Below are 17,589 nucleotides of genomic sequence, written 5' to 3'. Positions count from 1 at the left end.
CGCCGCCACTCCTTGTCAGAAAATGAGGAAAATGTGATATCAAGAAAAAGAGATTGGAAGAATAAAGCAAACGTATGAGAAAATAAGATAAGAAAGTAGAGGACGAAAGTAAAATTAGAGTTTAGAATGAGAGAGTAAGAGTCTATGGTAATGTAAAGAATCAGAGAGTAAGATTAGAGAGTAGAGGATGAAAGTAAAATTAAGGTTTAGAATGAGAGAGTAAGAGTGTATGGGATGAAAGTAAAAATATGAGTTTAGTGAGAGTGTATTATATATATAGAGCAAATACAAATAAAACAAATTGATTTGTATTTCCCTTTGTATGGATGGCAATATAACTCTTTACTTTATATATCACCAAATGGACATCATGAAGATAAGGTTGTGACAATCGAAGAAGTCGCTCGGAAACTTGATATGAATAAAAGACGTTCATGCACTTTCTTATTGTGATATTTCTCCCACAAAGGTGCTTGAGATGATAAAATGAAATTCAAAATGAGATATAATTTACACAATAAAATCCTAGTACAAGGAAATTGCAATAGTAAATACAAATGTTGTGGTGAATTATGAACTTTGATTATATTGAGAGTTAATTACTCTCTCAATACTATTTCATGAAAGGAACAACAAGAATTAGAGTATTCTTAAAAGAAAAGAAATGATATGGAGTTATGCATCAAACAATACCTTCTTTTGAAACAAAAGTGTTTCACCAAGCAAAGCTTATGAATCAAAGTAATGTTTCACCAAACAAAGCTTACGAATCAAAGTAATGTTTCACCAAGCAAAGCTTATGAATCAGAGTAATGATTCATCAAACAAAACTTATGAATCAAAGTAATAATTCATCAAATTCTTTGACGCATTTAATTGGACTTATAATATATTATTTTAGTCCCACTACTATACTAAGTATGTAGTACATATAAATCTAGATCTATATACTCTAAATGTTCAACAAAGAAATTCTCCAAGAATATTGCAATGTTAGGTTTGGTTCCCTTTTCTTTCACACAACTGGAGTACTTATAGGTATCGAACATAAGAATTAACATTTTAGAGACAAGTGATAATGTGATGTTTTGTTGGTTGAAATCGGCTAGATTATTTGGGAGTTAGCCTGGCAATTTTTATTGAGATTATGAGAAATCATGGAATGTTACAGTGGTTAGTAGGTTATGGTAATCAGTGTAAGAATGTTTTCTTGGTGGGCCTTTAGTGCTATTTTTAATATGGACTCATCTACCCCATAACAAGTCCTCTAGTTTTTAATAGTTTTTGCGCTTGTATAGTATTAACTATTCATCCACCAATACATTCTTACATCTTATACTTAATTTATTAGAAAATTCATCATCAAATACCAAATTGACACATCATGAAATACGTTAAGTTTTTATTGTAATCTGTTTATATGGTTAAAATGCTTGTGTTTAAGATTTTTATCAATTTTTTAAAAACGATTTATTAAAGAAGAAAACTTAGATGAATAAAGAACAATTATTATCAATATATGAAAAGTCAAAATAATATAATATCAATTTATAAGTTAACACCAACACATTGACGGCCCGTTCGGTTAGTAGTTTTAAATGGTGGTAATGAGAATGCTTTATAGTGTAAAAAATTTTTAGCAAAAGTTCCATATCATTCACGTGGTAATGAAACTTTGATAAAAAAAAAAAGTTTTTTTGTTTACAAATTTCCATTACCACCTAATATCACTCCCAATGGTAATGCATTAGAATGAATTTTATGAAGAAAATGAGTTGATTGAAGTTAGACAAGTATGATCATCAAGGTAACAAAAAAAATTTTCAGTCAAAATTACACTAATTTTTCATTCTGTTACCACTATTTTTTAACACTTACCAAATGAGCCGTAAGAACCATCAATATAGCAAAGCAAAATCGAAGACTTGGCTTTTTCTTCAATTAGTTCTCTTGACCATGCTACTCTCCTAGAAAGCTTGCCGTTGGATCTTCACACTTGTATTGCCCATAAACAAAGTCCTAGATAAATTTCAATGATATCAATATACAATTAATGTTTGTATTTCACAATAGTATTTGACAAACAAGTAATAATTTTTGTTTGTTTGGCTTCTAAGCTAATTAACTAACCAACTATTCAAATCAAAATTTATTTTTTTTAAAACCCATTGTTGATAAAGATGTGGTAAAATTAATTAGTGGTTGTTTGTTGTTATTAGACCAATAAAAAAATCACAAGAGAAAACTTTTATTATGAATTTGCTTTATTTTAGTTTTTTGATATAATGCTATTTTTTTCACTCTTCATATTTTCTATGTTATTTCCAAAATATTCTATTATTGTAACTTACTATAATTAACTTCTTAATCTCGTGCTATTAATAATGGGGCAAACTATAAAAATAGATGTAGGATTACTAACCTATTCCATCTTAACATATGTAGTCGAAACTAAATCGTATGTGTATTTACTAACATTCGAAGACATATGACAGACATAATAACTTCCTAGGAATTTGGTTTGTGTATAGGTTTAGTACGTAATGGTAAACTTGATTTATTGCTTCTTGCTAGCTGTTAGAAAATATTATATTGTTATTTTAACTATCAACTTAAGTTTTTAGGAAGGAGGAGGGGGGTTGATTGGGCTGTGTGAGGTAGGCCCAATAGGAAAGGAAGAGGAAGGAGGGGCGTGTGGACTAGGCTGCGTGAGGCAGGCCCAGTGGAGGGAAGGGAGGAGGAGAGGTATGAAATTGGGTTGGGGCTGATAGGGGCTGGGGGGGTACTGGATTGAGGTGGGGCTGATGGGGGCTGGGCTGACTGGAGCTGGCCCAGTAGAAGAAGGAGAGAAAGGAGGAGGCTGGATGGCTACTGGGCTGCGTGAGGCAGGCCTAGTAGGGGAGAGGGAGGATAGAGATTGAGGGATGGTAGTTGGGCTCAAAGATGGATTAGGCCCAAAAGAATGTGTTGGGGCTGTGTTAAGTAATTGAATGTGAATATTATCATCTAAAAATTGATAGTTTGGGGGAGATGAGGAAGGTGATTGAGAAAAAGGAAAAGTGGCCTCATCGAAGAGAACATGTCGAGATATAATGATTTTACGGGAGAGAGATGATAGCACTTGTAATCCCTATGAGAAGAGGGATATCCTAAAAAGACACATGGAGCGGAGCGTGGTTGGAGTTTGTGAATAGTAGTAGAGGGAAAAAGAGGAAAACATAAACACCCAAAAACCCGTAGATGAGTATATGTAGGAGACGTACGGTATAGAACATGAGTGCGAGTGAGATTACTAAGAAGTTTAGAAGGAAGAATATTGAGGAGATAAGTGGCCGTGTTTAAGGCGTGAGACCAAAATGACGGGGGAAGGGAAGCATGACACAAAAGAGTGTGAATGATGTTATTAATGGAGCGAATTTTGCGTTCGGATTTGCCATTTTGAGAAGATGTGTAAGGACAAGAAAAACGAAGTGAAATGCCCCGACTAGTACAAAATTGACGAAACATATTATTGTCAAATTCACCCCCGTTATCGCATTGGAAAGATTTGATGTTAAGCTCAAATTGGGTGTTAACAAAAGCATTGAAATTCACAAATACATCATAAACTTGAGATTTGCAAAATAAAGGAAAAGTCCACAAAAATTCACAAATACATTGAAATTCACGGTGGATCCGGCAACCACGACGAGTGTGGCGGTGGCCACCACAGTGGTGGGAAGAGCCGTGATTGTTAAAATGAACGGAATTTTCAGAAAACGAACCTTTGGTTGTGGTAGGAGAGGCCATGGGAGAGAAAGAATAAAGAAAAGGAGGAGGAAGAATGATGGTGGTAGCCGTGAGAGGAGCTGGCCGGCGGCAATGGAAAGTAAAGAAAGAGTCGGGATCAAAAATCGAAGCTTCTGATACCATGTAAGAATGACTCGGGTTGCCTTTCTCATTAAGATTAATGTCAGTATATACAAGATTGCCATTATACTTTGGGAAATTAAATATTTTCCTAATATTCTACATAATCACAAAGATATACAAAATAATGCAAGAAATCAAAAAGATATTATTCTAAGATATTCTAATATTCTAATAGTTTTCAGTTGAGTTGATTCCTTAAAATGATATCATCAGACTTTTCATTGAGGCTCCAGAGATATTATATACTCTAACACTGACATTTTGAACAAACTAAACATAAATAATTTGGTTTGTGTATGGGTTCAATAAGTAATGGTAGAAACTTGATTGATTGGTTCTTGTTGGTTATTAGAAAATACTCCCTCCGTTTACTTTTTTGTTTTTCTCATTTATTTTTTACACAGTTTTAAAATCAAATTTTAAATCTCAATATATCACAATATACATAGTAAAATATTATAAAAAAAACATACTAAAAAAGTACATATTAAGACGAATCTAACGAGATCTCACATGAATATATTTTATCTTTCAATATGTGTCAAAAACATTAATCAAATTTTTCCCTCCTTAAGGTGGAATTCATCAAATGGGAAGAATATTAAAAAACGAAAGGAGTATAATTTATCTTGTCGCATTAACTATCTGCTTAAGTTTTTTATTGAATTAATTCCTTAACATAATATAAGAAGACTTTTGGTTGAAACCCAAAGATATTATATACTCAGACTAAAGTTTTGGACAAACTAAACATACAAAGCAATATTCTCTTACATCTGATGCTTAATGTATAAAAAAATTCATCGTCAAAAACACGATGTAAAACATCACTAAGTACGTTAAATTTTTAATGTGAGCTGAAGTGGTTGTATCTAAGATTTCTGTTAACTTTTAAACAACTATGATTAAAGAAGAAAATTAAAAAATGAATAAAGAAAAATGCTAGAAACTAGTAATTATTATTAATATATATTAATGTCAAAATAATATAATAAATAATTTACAAGGTAACCCATTCAGAACCATCAATATAGCTAAGCGAAATAAAAGGCTTGGCTTCTTCTTCAGTTAATTCTCTTGACCATGCTACTCTTCCTGAAAAGCTTGCCCCTGGGCCTGTACACTTGTATTGTCCATAAAACACCGTCCTATATAATTTTCAATGATATCAATACGTAAACACAACGATTGTATTTAACAAACAAGTAACATTTGTTGTTTTTCTTAAAACCCAACTAACTAAATCTAAATCAAAATAGAAAAACAAATCTTAACAAAGATGTTGGTAAAATTACTTTGTCGTTGTTTGTCGTTTTGTTGTTTCTTAGACCAATAAAAAAAAATTCTAAAATCATTTTTTATGTCGATTAAAAAGGTATTTAAATTATTTAGGAAAATTTTAGAGAATAGGTGGCTTAATACGTCAAGAATAACTTTTTTGTTTTAAAGTCGATTTTTATGTTGACTTAAAAGATATTTACTAAAAAACACTTTAGTTGTTTAGCCAGCTATTAATAAACCAAAAACAAATGAAAAAACTAAATAAAATTGACCTTTCTTAATGAATTTTTTAGTAATTAATTTGCTCTATTTTTCTTTTTGGACATAATTCTAACTCTTTTATACTTTATATTCTTTATATTATCTATATTATTTGTGAAGATCTCATTACTGTAACTTTCAATAGACAACTTAATCTCGTTCTATTAACAATGGGACAAAGTATCTGGAACACACAAGTATATAAATATGAAATGCTGGCAACTGGAAAAATAGATGTATGTGATGTTCTCCATAACTTGTGAACACTAACAATCATATCATACAATCTAATAAAAAATCAGAAAATATAATTAATGTATATTTGTCTTATTTTTATTTGTTAATAAAATTTTATGTGTCAATGTAAAAATATTTAGAGAAATTTCACGTGGTAATCATGAGGTTTTGGGTTTTCCACGTGATAACCAAAATTTTTAAAAAATTCATACAGTAACCTTGAGGTTTACATAATTGTTCCACCGTGACCTTTTTGCACATAAAAATATTAGCAAACGTTAACTTCGAAGCTTTAAGGCTGTTGTACGACTATTCATGTGACTCACCGTTTCAGTTTTAATCTATTTCCCCAAAATATAAACACCAACTATACCATCTCTCCTCCAAATCATATTTTTTCCCCCAAATGCATAAATGGTAGAGTTAGGATTTATATTTTGGGGGAAAAAAAGGTTAAAACTGATGACATTTGAAATGGTGAGTCGCGGCGTACAACAATCTTAAAGATTCGAAATTAACGTTTGCTAACATTTTGCTAACGTTTTATGTGCAAAAAGGTCACGGTAAAACAATTTGGTAAACCTCAGAGTTAAAGTGTGAATTTTTTAAAAATAAACCTCAGGTTACCATGTGAAATTTCTCAAACATTTATATAGAAATACAAAATTATAGTATATCAATTATAAATATTTAAATATCAAACAAAATGTAATTATTGGAAAATCGTATCAATCATAAGATAATAGGATCTTTAAACAAATTTTTAAAGTTGTTTTTAGCAAAATAGTTGTTATGTTTTGTAAAATTTCGTTAAACCTAGAAAGATTATATTTAGGGTAATAAAATGATAGTTTTATTGATGCAAGATTTAGTTATGTGACGGATATACATGACTATAATTACACCAGATATATTTACTATTTTTCTTCCACATAATAGATACGTCTATTCTAATTTAATTCTAAATGTAGAAAAGGCACATGAAAAAGAAGGGGTTCTTATTTCTATTGTCATCTAACAAATTTATGATTACACTTAAATTTGTTATTCTTTATTTTTATTGTCATATAAAAAATCTACAATCTCGACTAATTATTTGTCCATCAAAACAATAACGAGGGTAAATTCAACCAAAAAAAAGGGGGAATAAATAATTTTAGCAAATTTTCTAAAATTTTCTTAAAATAAAAGTTAATTTTTTAAATGGGTTATAATTTCAAGTGTTCGCCTAGCAGATGTTCGAATTTTAAAATTTATTGAAATTTGAATTAATATATGATGTTAAAGTAAAAAAATAATTTATTAATTAATATTATCTTAAATTTAGAAATTTTGATTAAAAATATTGAATATTTTTCAAAAAAAAAGAGCCAAGTTGCACAAAATGTGTGCATGCGCCTAGGTGGAGGTTTTTTTTGTGTGTGATGCAGTTGAAAATTGGGCGTCTTGACCCTTTTTTCAAAATATGAAATATTATTTATTTCTTTATTTTACGAAATTTATCTGAAATTAATCAACAAAGAATTGTAAATTGCGTCTATAACATTTAGGAAAATAATGAGCTGTGTTTACGTTGAACAAGCATTGACTTTGATAAATTGAAATAGCTAAGAGTTTTTGATGAGAAGGCATAATTGGAATTTTCATTAAAAATGTGGAGTAGGTTATGAAAATACTAGTAATTTGGGCCGTTTTGTAAATTTTAGGGTCTCTATGCCAAATTCATTAAAAATCAAAATCCTAGTATATGTTAAAATTTCTCCATTATTACTCTCATGTAAAATAGTATATATATATTTGTGGTAATTGAAACAATAATCAAATATGTATAAAATTGAATTTTAGCACCCCTCTAATAACAGGGTCTATTATGATAGACCACTTTGCACATGCTAATAATGTGACGGTAACTTAGGAAAAAAAGGTTTACATTTTTTGGTGTATCGTCATCATTACTAAATTAATGTATAAATATGATAATGCTATCTCCATGCGCATGCTATATAAATCCAAGTGACAAGACAAACATGGGTAACAACTAAGGAGGGTACCTAGCTAATTCAGGGTTGTACCAAAATTAGTTCAGTTTTTAGCGATTAAAATTAATTTGAAACTTCATTGAAATTACTGGATTATAATTTGAGAATATTGACTCAACAATAAAGAATTACTCGATTTGGAAAACTAAGTAAAAGAAGTTATTTAAACATTAAAATTTTGAATCCTACCTATTTTAACAAGACATGTTAAAATTTAAGCCGATTCAAAATAAATTTAATATAATCCAAAATGTTCGATCCATAATTCAAAAATATGTCGATGTAAAGTTAATATTAGGAATCCTTTTTGTAACTACAAACGTTAAAAACACATCATGCCAATGGAGTAACGATCTATGAGAAGGTGACAAACAAGTGAATCTAAGCACTTTATAGGTTGGCCAATTAACCCTTAAACATGATTATTGTTATTATTAAACTAAATTGGAATGTTGAGTTAGGGTGAGTAGATAATTAAAGTATTGTACACTTGCATGGTTAGTGGATTTTAGTAGAGGAATCTCTTTAGCAGTAAGGTGGATTCTGAATATATCAGTTTCTATGTTTGGGTTAGGTTGTTGCACTATTGTCATATAAAGTTTTGCACGGGTGAAAGAGGTTAGTACTTGTGTCCCCACCACAAACCTTTTTTGTTTTATCATTAAGTGAAGATTGTGTCATTTGTTCGTCTTCCAATTTAGTTCAGAGAAGATCTTAGTAAATAACAAATTAATAATTATTTATGAAAATAGCAAATTACTTTTATGTGGTAAAATTTGATATGGTGAGAATTTTGCTTTTTTAATTTATCTTTTTTCACTTTATTTATTTTATTATTATTATTATTATTATTATTATTATTACTATTATTATTATTATTGTTGTTGTTTTTTTACGGTGCAATCAAGGTGATTGAATAGAAATTTTTGTTTAGTTTACTTATTTGATTAGTAGATTTCATTTGATTATTTATGCTAGTTGATAAGTGTGTCCTTAATGAAAATTACTACAACAAACTTACTTTTCACGACATTAGATTTAGTAGTAATAAAAAAAGTCATTGATTTATATTATTATAATAATTGTTGGTTTTATTTTAAGTTCTACTATAAAGTGATTTAGTGATCTTTTATTTGGCCTTTAGTGGCATATATAATTGTTACTATAGTCTATAATAGCATTTATGAAAAATATCACTAGATCCTATGTCGCGAAAAATTTTAGTATAATTTTTTATTATGCTGTTAAAAGGTCTAATAAATGTCATTTAATCCACTAGATATGCTATTAGAAGTTTAAAATAGTGACATTTAAATTAAATATTGCTAAATATATTTCACTAAAAGCAAATTATGTTGTGAATATTTAATAAAATTAATTAATATTTTTAATGATTTATCAGGAAAAAAGCCCTAACAAGTCAAAACTAATGAGAAAAACTATTGAAAGGAGCTTAAGTTACTTTACTTAAAAAGTCATTTTTTTTATTAGCTTGCTTAAAACCATTTATTTATCAAACGTATTTTTCAAGACTTTAACCAACTAAAAGACAAAAATCAACAAATAAGTTTACCTTACATAAGTTACAAGTACTTAATTAAAAGGCTTCCTTGAGAGTTCTTAATTTAGTTTCCTAGTGCTACTAGTATTAAAACTCTTAGAATGTACAAAGTTTTAAATATTACTCCATAAGTATACAAAATTTAAATATTGATATGTACAAAAATTTGATTATTAAGCAATAGAATTGTAGTAAACAATATATGTAATTTATTATAGAAAAATGGTATGATTAGCCATTAGTATTTTCGGAATTAAAAATCACGTAAAATAATTATTTAAAATTATAATAGAACAATTTTTGTCCTATAAAGATATCTAATAAAAATATTTACCTAATTAGTAACCTTTTAAATTACTAAAAAAGTCCATTTGAAATTTCAAATTAAATAACCACTTTATTTCTACGTAGGGTAAATTCTAATAAATGTTGATATATTTCAAACGTTTCATTATACTTGCTACTTGCTATATTTGACTTTTTGATGAAATTCAATTTATTATTTTCATTATTTATATATTTCATTACGCATAACTAAAAATCATAAAAAATTAATATTATAGTAGTATGCGAATAGACAATTCAAATAAGATTTTAGTAGACTATATTTTTTCTCACACATTAACTGTAATATATAAAACAAATTTAAATGATAAATAGTATAAATAACCGTAAATGAGAAAGTAGAGTGTTAGAGTATATAACATATCCCGGAGCCTTATTTATTAGCTTAAGCTTTTGGTTGAGTTGGTTCCTTGATACGGTATTAGAAGTCAACGTGATAAGAGGTCACTAGTTTGAATCTCAACCACCCCTCATTTAAAGTGGAATATTCAGCGGCTATGCGCATCCACACTTCTAGCCTAATGAGCTCTCGTATGAGGGAGCGTGTTAGAATATATAACATATTCTAAAATCTTATCCATCAACTTAAGTTTTTGGTTTGAGTTATTCTTTGAGATGGAGGAAAAGAAAAAGAAAAAGAGGAGGAAGAAGACATACATTTCACGGTTAGGATCACCCCAATTATACCAGCCAGTAGGGAGAATGATGTTGTCCATATAGGTGTAGGCAAAGACGACCCTAGAGAAGGGGCCCCAAGCTCTACCAAGGTATAAAGCTCCTGAGCCCGTGACCTTACATTTTACGAATGAAAAACCTGTATCATCTAGCATGCTGTGCCTTCCTTGTGCTGTTAGTGCCCCGTATTTTGGTGCTATTGCATGTACATGACATCCCTGCCAATGCCAATTCCATCCAAAACTTTCATAACTAATCCACTAATCCAATTATTTATCTATTACCGATTTATCTATTACCAATTACTCCCTCCGTTTTTTCTTATTCTCATTTATTTTTTATATAGTTTTCAAAGCAAATTTAGATATCAATATCTTTAAATATACATAATAAAAAATTATAAAAATACTCCTTTTATTCTCTAATGTTCTTCCCATTTGGAATATTTCACCCTAAGGAGAGAATAATTTGGTTAATGTTTTTGACATATATTTAGAAAATAAAATATGTTCATGTGAGATCTCGTTAGGATCGTCTTAATGTATATTTTTTTATTATATATTTTTTATAATTTGTTACTATGCGTATTTAGAGATATTGAGGTTTAAAATTTGCTTTTAAAATGAAAAGAACAAAAAAGAACAGAGAGAGTACATAATAAAAAGTATACATTAAAACAAATCTAACGAGAGCTCACATAAACATATTTTATCTTCTAAATATATGTCAAAAACATTAATTAAAATTCTCTCTATTTAAGATAAAATATTCTAAATAAAAAGAACATTAGATAATGAAAAAATAGTAAATAAAATAGAGTCAGATTTAAGCAACCGTATTTGTAATTGCAAATTAACCCATGAATCAATGGATAAAAATATAATAAAGTCAAAAATTTAAGTGACACATATTGCAATCACATGGAGTTTTTTCGACCTAAACAAATAATAAGGATATAACTTGTAACAAATTGTAATTAGAAAGAATATACAAGAAGAAAATTCTTCACATCTAAATTGAATAGGTAAATTAATTACAATATTTAGATACGAGTTAACATATTGGGGATGTTCAGCAAGATAAGTGGTTAGGTAGTCAAATAAATCATCTAACTCAAGTATTTGGTAAATTAGCTAGTGAAATATGTTATTGTATTGTTATGAATAAGCTAACTTTATCAGCTGGTCAAATCAGCTCATAAAATTAGTTGGTCAATTACTCTAATCAACTAGCGACTGTCAACTATTAATCATTCGTCAAATGCTCTCGTAATGAATATTTGGTTCTTTGATAGTGTGTGTAATTAGGTTGTGATCAAGGGATCTATAAGCTTACCTTCTTTTAATGAATTAGCTCATGATTATAAAGTATTAGGAGCACTACATAGAAATATTCACAAGAAAGTACACATTTTTGTCAACATTTGTTTCATGATTAGCTTGGTGAAAGTTATAGTCATTGAGATGTCTCATTACACAACTTTTAATGGATATCGAGATAATGAAAAATTCCCTCCGTGAAGAGGACAAAAGTACTATACCATATTACCATATTTAATAAAGAAAATTCAAATGAACTTCAAGCCGTTCAAAAAACTTAAATATGTTTTTATAGATTATTAATTATAAAATGAAAAAATATCAAAAAATACCTAATAAATTTTTTTTTTCTAAAAAGTACCTAATAAAAAAAGTTTTGCCAAAAAATACCTAACAAAATTTTTTCTTTTCCGAAGAGTACCAAGTGACGTTTTCCTTCAGTTGACCGTTAAATATAACGGTTGACTGGTCAAAATCGAAAATTCATTTTCTTCATTTTCAATTTTTTTTGCTATTTAACTTTGATTTTGAGTAAAAAGTAGAGGAAGAAGACAATGAAGAAATTGAGGTGGAAAATAAATTGAAGATGAGGAAGAAAAATTTTTAATTTTGACCGGTCAACCGTTATATTTCACAATCAACTAAAGGAAAATGTTAAATGGTATTCTTTGGAAAAGAAAAAATTTTATTAAGTATTTTTTTGCAAAACTTTTTCTACTTTAAAAAAAAAATATATTTATTAGATACTTTTTGACACTTTTTCCTTATTAAAATTAATGCTTTTAACATTATTAACATTATTATTTTTTCCTAGGGATTATATAAAAAATCATTGGCAGCATGTTGGCCCTATATATTTCTATACCTTTTTAAATTTTAATTTAAAATGTGTAGAGGGCTAATATAGGTCATGTTTACGGGCTACATATGAGTCATGACAATTTTGCATATTGTGAATGCGACACACAAATTCATGCCTTGTGTTGGCATGCCCGTGCCACCCACATGTTGGTCCGATTGCACCCAAGACCCAATTTTGGTTTTTACTATTGGTACACGTATATTTCAATATGAAAAAATAGAAAAATAAAATTTAAGAAAAATTACCTCGAAAAGAGAAAGACCATCACCGAAGATGAAATCAACAGAGCCCTCAATGTAGCAATCTTTGTAATAATGCCTACCGTTATGGTCATAAAGGGTGTCTTGTGCTCCCAAGAACCTACACCCTACAAACGCTGCGGTATCAGCTGATATTCTAAATGCCACTGCTTGCACCCCTTGCTCTCCTGTTTTCGGAACTGGTGTAGTATTCTACATGACCATATCAAATCCTCGGTTTAATAAACCAAAACAATTCAATGTGTGAATTCGTCTATAGTGTTCAATATAAGATTCTTTCATAAAATTTTAAACTTGGAATAATATTCTACCTAAACATTACACAAAATTACAGTGTTTAATTTAAAAAATAAAGTTAATTAAAGCTTATTGATACACTCTAAAAATTTTATTTTGTATTTTTTTATAATTAAGTTTACAGTTCATACTTAATTTTTCATTAAATTTGTGTAATTATGAGATATATTTTGTGTTGTTATTTTCTGTAAGTATTCGTAAGAGCGTAAGAGCCCATTTTAAAAAGAAATTGCAAAAAAAGAAATAGGGTCCTCATAATCTTTACATTGCCCTTGAATAATATTTGAATTAGATTGTTTTCAAAATTTTGTGCCATGATCAATACGTATATTCAGTTTGAGTTAACGTAAATTTTATTTTCTAGTCAAATCAGATCATATAAATTGATTATACTTCCAAGTTCTAACAAAAAGGAAAGATCTAAAACTCACATCACATGCAAACATGCTACATAAACAAAAGAAGGCAAGATAGTTGAATTAACTCAAAGTGTTGTCTTAGTGCCATTATCATAATATATATCAATACTCCCTCCAATTATCTACTAATATCTCATTTACTTTATATACTTTATCCAATTCACATATTTGATCCTTAATATCTCTAATTTTGCATAACTAAATATTATGAAAAGTTAATATAAATAATCCTTGTATTGAAACGAATCAAACAAGATCGCACTTAACTATGTTTTAACTTATAGATTAATAATAAAATATAAATTAAGAATAAGAAATAAATAATATTCAAAAAGCAAATGGGACAATAGTACTGAATTGGGGAGAGTATGATATAAATTACGAAATTAAGACTAGATAGGCAAAGATAATACTCCCTCCTATTCAGCTTAAATGTCCCATTTGACTTTTCACACTTGCCGAGACAACATTTTAACCCTTAATATCTTAAATTATTCTTAATTAAAAATTATAAAAAGTTGATATTAATAATCCTTGTATTGAGACGAATTAAACAAGATCCCACATGACTATGTTTTAACTTATAGATTAAGAGTAAAATACAAATTAAGAGTGATAAGTGAATAGTGCCAAAAATCAAATGGGACATTTAGGCTGAATAGGAGGTAGTTACAATTACTAACTTTGAAGGTGATGTTCTTGGCCATGAAATAAGGAGAATTAACTGCAAAAGTAGCTGAATTGAAAGTTCCCAATGGTTTTCCATTGGGACCCACTGTCTTTGCTGTATCTCCCCATTGCACTATTGTCTTCTCTGCTCCTTCCCCTATTATACTTATAAAGGACTTCAATGGTGGTATATTCACCTTCTCCCTAACAAAAAATAAAATGCAAAATATATAACTAAAACAATAGATAATTCATATTTAAATCCTTTATTCATAATTAAATTCAAAATGATCACTTTAAAATCAAGTATATTTAGTTTAATTCATCTAAGTTATAACTTTTTAATTAACCTGTTGACCGTTAACACTCTTTAAATAAGTCTCAACCAAAGATTAACTACAAACAGAGGAGGTTATGCATACATGCAAAAAAAGGACTTGTTGGCATCAATTGATAATGGGATGATTTATAGTTTAATTTTTATGAAATTTATTATGTTAGTCTCATGGAAATAAAATTTTAATCCTAAATTTTTTTCACAATTTTTTAATTATAATTTTTTTTTTTTCACAATCATTATAACCTAATACCATATTTTCAAATGGTAACATATTGAAATATGTTTTGTTAACAAAATGAAATAAATAAGTAGAGAACAAATATGATAATGTAACTTGTCAAAATATTTTCCCATCAAAATTACGTTAATTAGAGAAAAAATATGTTTAGTTAACAAAATGAAATAATTGAAGTAAAGGACAAATATTTATTATCATTTCCACAAAAACGAATCCTAAAAGTAAGAGGCTACAAATTTTCTTTATGATTTAGGCTTTTAATATTTGTAAAAATTTAAAATGAAAAGTACCTCAAAAAGATATGTATTTTTCATCACACAAAAATTCTCAAATGAAACAATTTCAGATAATAATAAAATTACATCTCTATTATTTTCCTAATATTATTCTCCTGATAAAAACATGGAAAGAAAAGGAAAAACAGAGCATTCAAATCGATATTAAGCATGAAAATAAAATTTTTTTTTAAAAAAAAGATGGAAAACTTACTCATAAATTCCAGCTTTTATCTTGATGACAACTCGAACAAGATTAATGGGTGGAAGAGAATCAATGGCATCTTGGATAGTAGTAAAATCTCCATTAATAGGGTTTTTACTAACAGTCAAAGTGTAAGAAGGAAAAAGCTTATTCTTAGCTGATTTATAAAGGGTATGTTTAAGTCTACCAACAAAATTAACCCATTTCATAAATTGTTGCTCTGAATTATATTTTTGTGTCATATTTATGGTCAATTCTTTAGGAATACTTGGTTTTTTATGCTTTGAATGATGATATTTACCATGTTTATGATTACTAATTCTACCATGGCATACTTTTTGGTTGTTTGAACAATGTAGGAATACAAGAAGAATGATTGAAAGATATATTTTTACTTTAGACATCATAAAATAAAATAAAAATTATGGGGAGAAGAATGTGGAGGGGATGTTTAAGTGATGAATTTATAGAGTGGGAAAATGTTAGTTTATATACTCCCTTTGTGTTTACAAGAAAGCATCATAACTCAAAACAACTCTCGTATAAATAATGTAAACACTGAGGTCTTAATTATCGGTTTAAACATATTATTGAATTGATTACTTGATATAATATTATAAATTTATGTATATTTAAATGATATGGTATTTTCTTATACTTTATCTGTTTCAAATTAGTTGCAACATTAAAAAAATGGCACTATTCATTCATCCTTCTTAATTTATGATTAATTTTTAATTTATAAGTTAAAATATAGTCAAATGAAATCTTTTTTGATTCGTCTCATTGCAAATATTATTAATATCAAATTTATGAAATTTTTTATAATATATAATTAAAAATATTAAGAATTGAATTAATACATCGAACTGCGTAAAAAAGCAAATATTACAAGTAAATTGAAAGAGAGGAAGTATAAATGAAGAAAATAGTATAAAATAATATGATTTAGGTAGAAAAGTGAGTTTGTTTTTTAGTAGATTGTCTAAAGGAATGAAAATAGAGGTCACGGGTGCTTCTAATGACAACAATGCACAAACAAAAGAGAGAAAGTGATTCACAGGTGAAGAATGTAGGCCACAATGACATAGGAGACTGCCATATTTGCACTATTACTATCAATTAATGTGTTTTATTTAGGCAACAAATTTAACTAAAAGTTTAAATTAATATTTAAGGCTTTATAATAATTTTATATTCTAATATATTTTTAATATGAGAGCTTTTTGGGTTAGGACTTAGGAGTATAGATGCAACATATGCCTTCTTTATATACGGTGCTAAATATTCCACTTAAAACAATAAATATGAATAAACTTTAAATCCATAACCTCTTGCTAGATTGACTTCTGATATTAAGCACTCCTATATTCAAGTGATTCGATTGTTATTTATATTGTACGAGATAAGGAATTTGAGGGCTCAATTTTTATAAATGTATAAGGAAATGATAGTTCTTAATTCTTATTTAGTTGAGAATTGAAATGGTCGTTTGACACTTAACATAATCATAAATCAATTTGAAAGAAGATCATGCGTTAACACTTAATATCTAGAAGATCAAGCGTTAACACTTAACATCTTTCTTAACATTTAATAAACTAGTTACTAGTTATTCAAAATACTATTAACTCTTTTTTTATGTTCTTAAAAAAATTTACGAATTTTAGTGTAAAATTTTAATTAGAGAAAATTATTTAAAATTACCTTTTCTATACCTTTTTTGCAAAAAACTACCTTATGTAATTTTTTTTGCAAAAACCTACTTTATATAATACATTTCTTTGCAAAAGACTACCTATTAACGTTTTCTTAGTGTTTGACCGTTGAAACTGACGTTGACCATCACGTGCAAGTCACGTGATTTTTTAAGGCTTTTCTCCTTCTTCATTTCTGCGATTTCATTCCAAAATTGAAACTAAACTGCGATTTCCTCCTTCCTTGCGACATCTTGAATTCCCTTCTCTGTTCCTTGCGACATCTTGTTGGTGAAGCTTCTAACGTTTAGAGGTATGTCTTCTTCAATTACGGTTCTTTTCTTCACTTTTTTTTTCTTTAAAATTGAATTCCTTCTTCAAATCTGCTTCGTTTTGGCTGCGATTTTTTATATTGAATTTCGTGTAAATTATTGTATAATTTGTAAATTGATTGTTGTTGTGTATGAATAATTTATTAGGGTTCTTAAAATTAGATAAATCAATAACATGAAGAAATTGAAAATCTGGAAAAAACCAACTACTTCGAAAAAGATGCATTCTGAGTTGGCAACTGAGTTTGATTTGAACTGATCAATGTATTAATGCAGCAACGTTTAGTGTTCAATGAACTGAGTTGAGTATATGCAGCATGTATACAAGTGAGCCATGTTTAGTGTTCATAAGTATGCAACTGAGT

At 28.4% G+C, this 17,589-nt stretch overlaps 1 protein-coding gene across 2 annotated transcripts; it reads right to left on the bottom strand.

Annotated features, from left to right (window-relative positions):
* Window positions 1–4,852: 4,852 nt before the first annotated feature.
* Window positions 4,853–15,712, bottom strand: LOC130824627 (probable pectinesterase 53). Of its 2 annotated transcripts, none has more exons than XM_057689704.1 (5): window positions 15,205–15,712; window positions 14,152–14,341; window positions 12,738–12,944; window positions 10,294–10,529; window positions 4,853–5,060 (listed from the first exon to the last, which is right to left on the bottom strand). In XM_057689704.1, exons 1-5 carry the CDS (start codon window positions 15,600–15,602, stop codon window positions 4,913–4,915), a joined length of 1,179 nt encoding a protein of 392 aa, XP_057545687.1. In that variant the 5' UTR covers window positions 15,603–15,712; the 3' UTR covers window positions 4,853–4,912. The 2 variants fall into 2 exon arrangements, with proteins under 2 accessions (XP_057545687.1, XP_057545688.1); XM_057689705.1 differs by having other exon boundaries at window positions 14,194–14,341.
* Window positions 15,713–17,589: the final 1,877 nt, after the last annotated feature.

The sequence above is a fragment of the Amaranthus tricolor genome, chromosome 9 (genome assembly GCF_026212465.1).
Source record: "Amaranthus tricolor cultivar Red isolate AtriRed21 chromosome 9, ASM2621246v1, whole genome shotgun sequence".
NCBI classification, from domain to species: Eukaryota; Viridiplantae; Streptophyta; class Magnoliopsida; order Caryophyllales; family Amaranthaceae; genus Amaranthus; species Amaranthus tricolor.
Note: the sequence above shows the minus strand (reverse complement) of the source record. Positions and strands in the feature narration are given on the sequence as shown.

Bases quoted from the DNA above. Each gene is read 5' to 3' on its own strand.
- LOC130824627 (XM_057689704.1), bottom strand. From the start codon at position 15,602: ATGATGTCTAAAGTAAAAATATATCTTTCAATCATTCTTCTTGTATTC. The intron at 14,342-15,204 runs GTAAGTTTTCCA...ATTTTTTGTTAG, and splicing joins ATAAAAGCTGGAATTTATGA to GGAGAAGGTGAATATACCAC. The intron at 12,945-14,151 runs GTTAGTAATTGT...ATGGTCATGTAG, and splicing joins CCAAGAACATCACCTTCAAA to AATACTACACCAGTTCCGAA.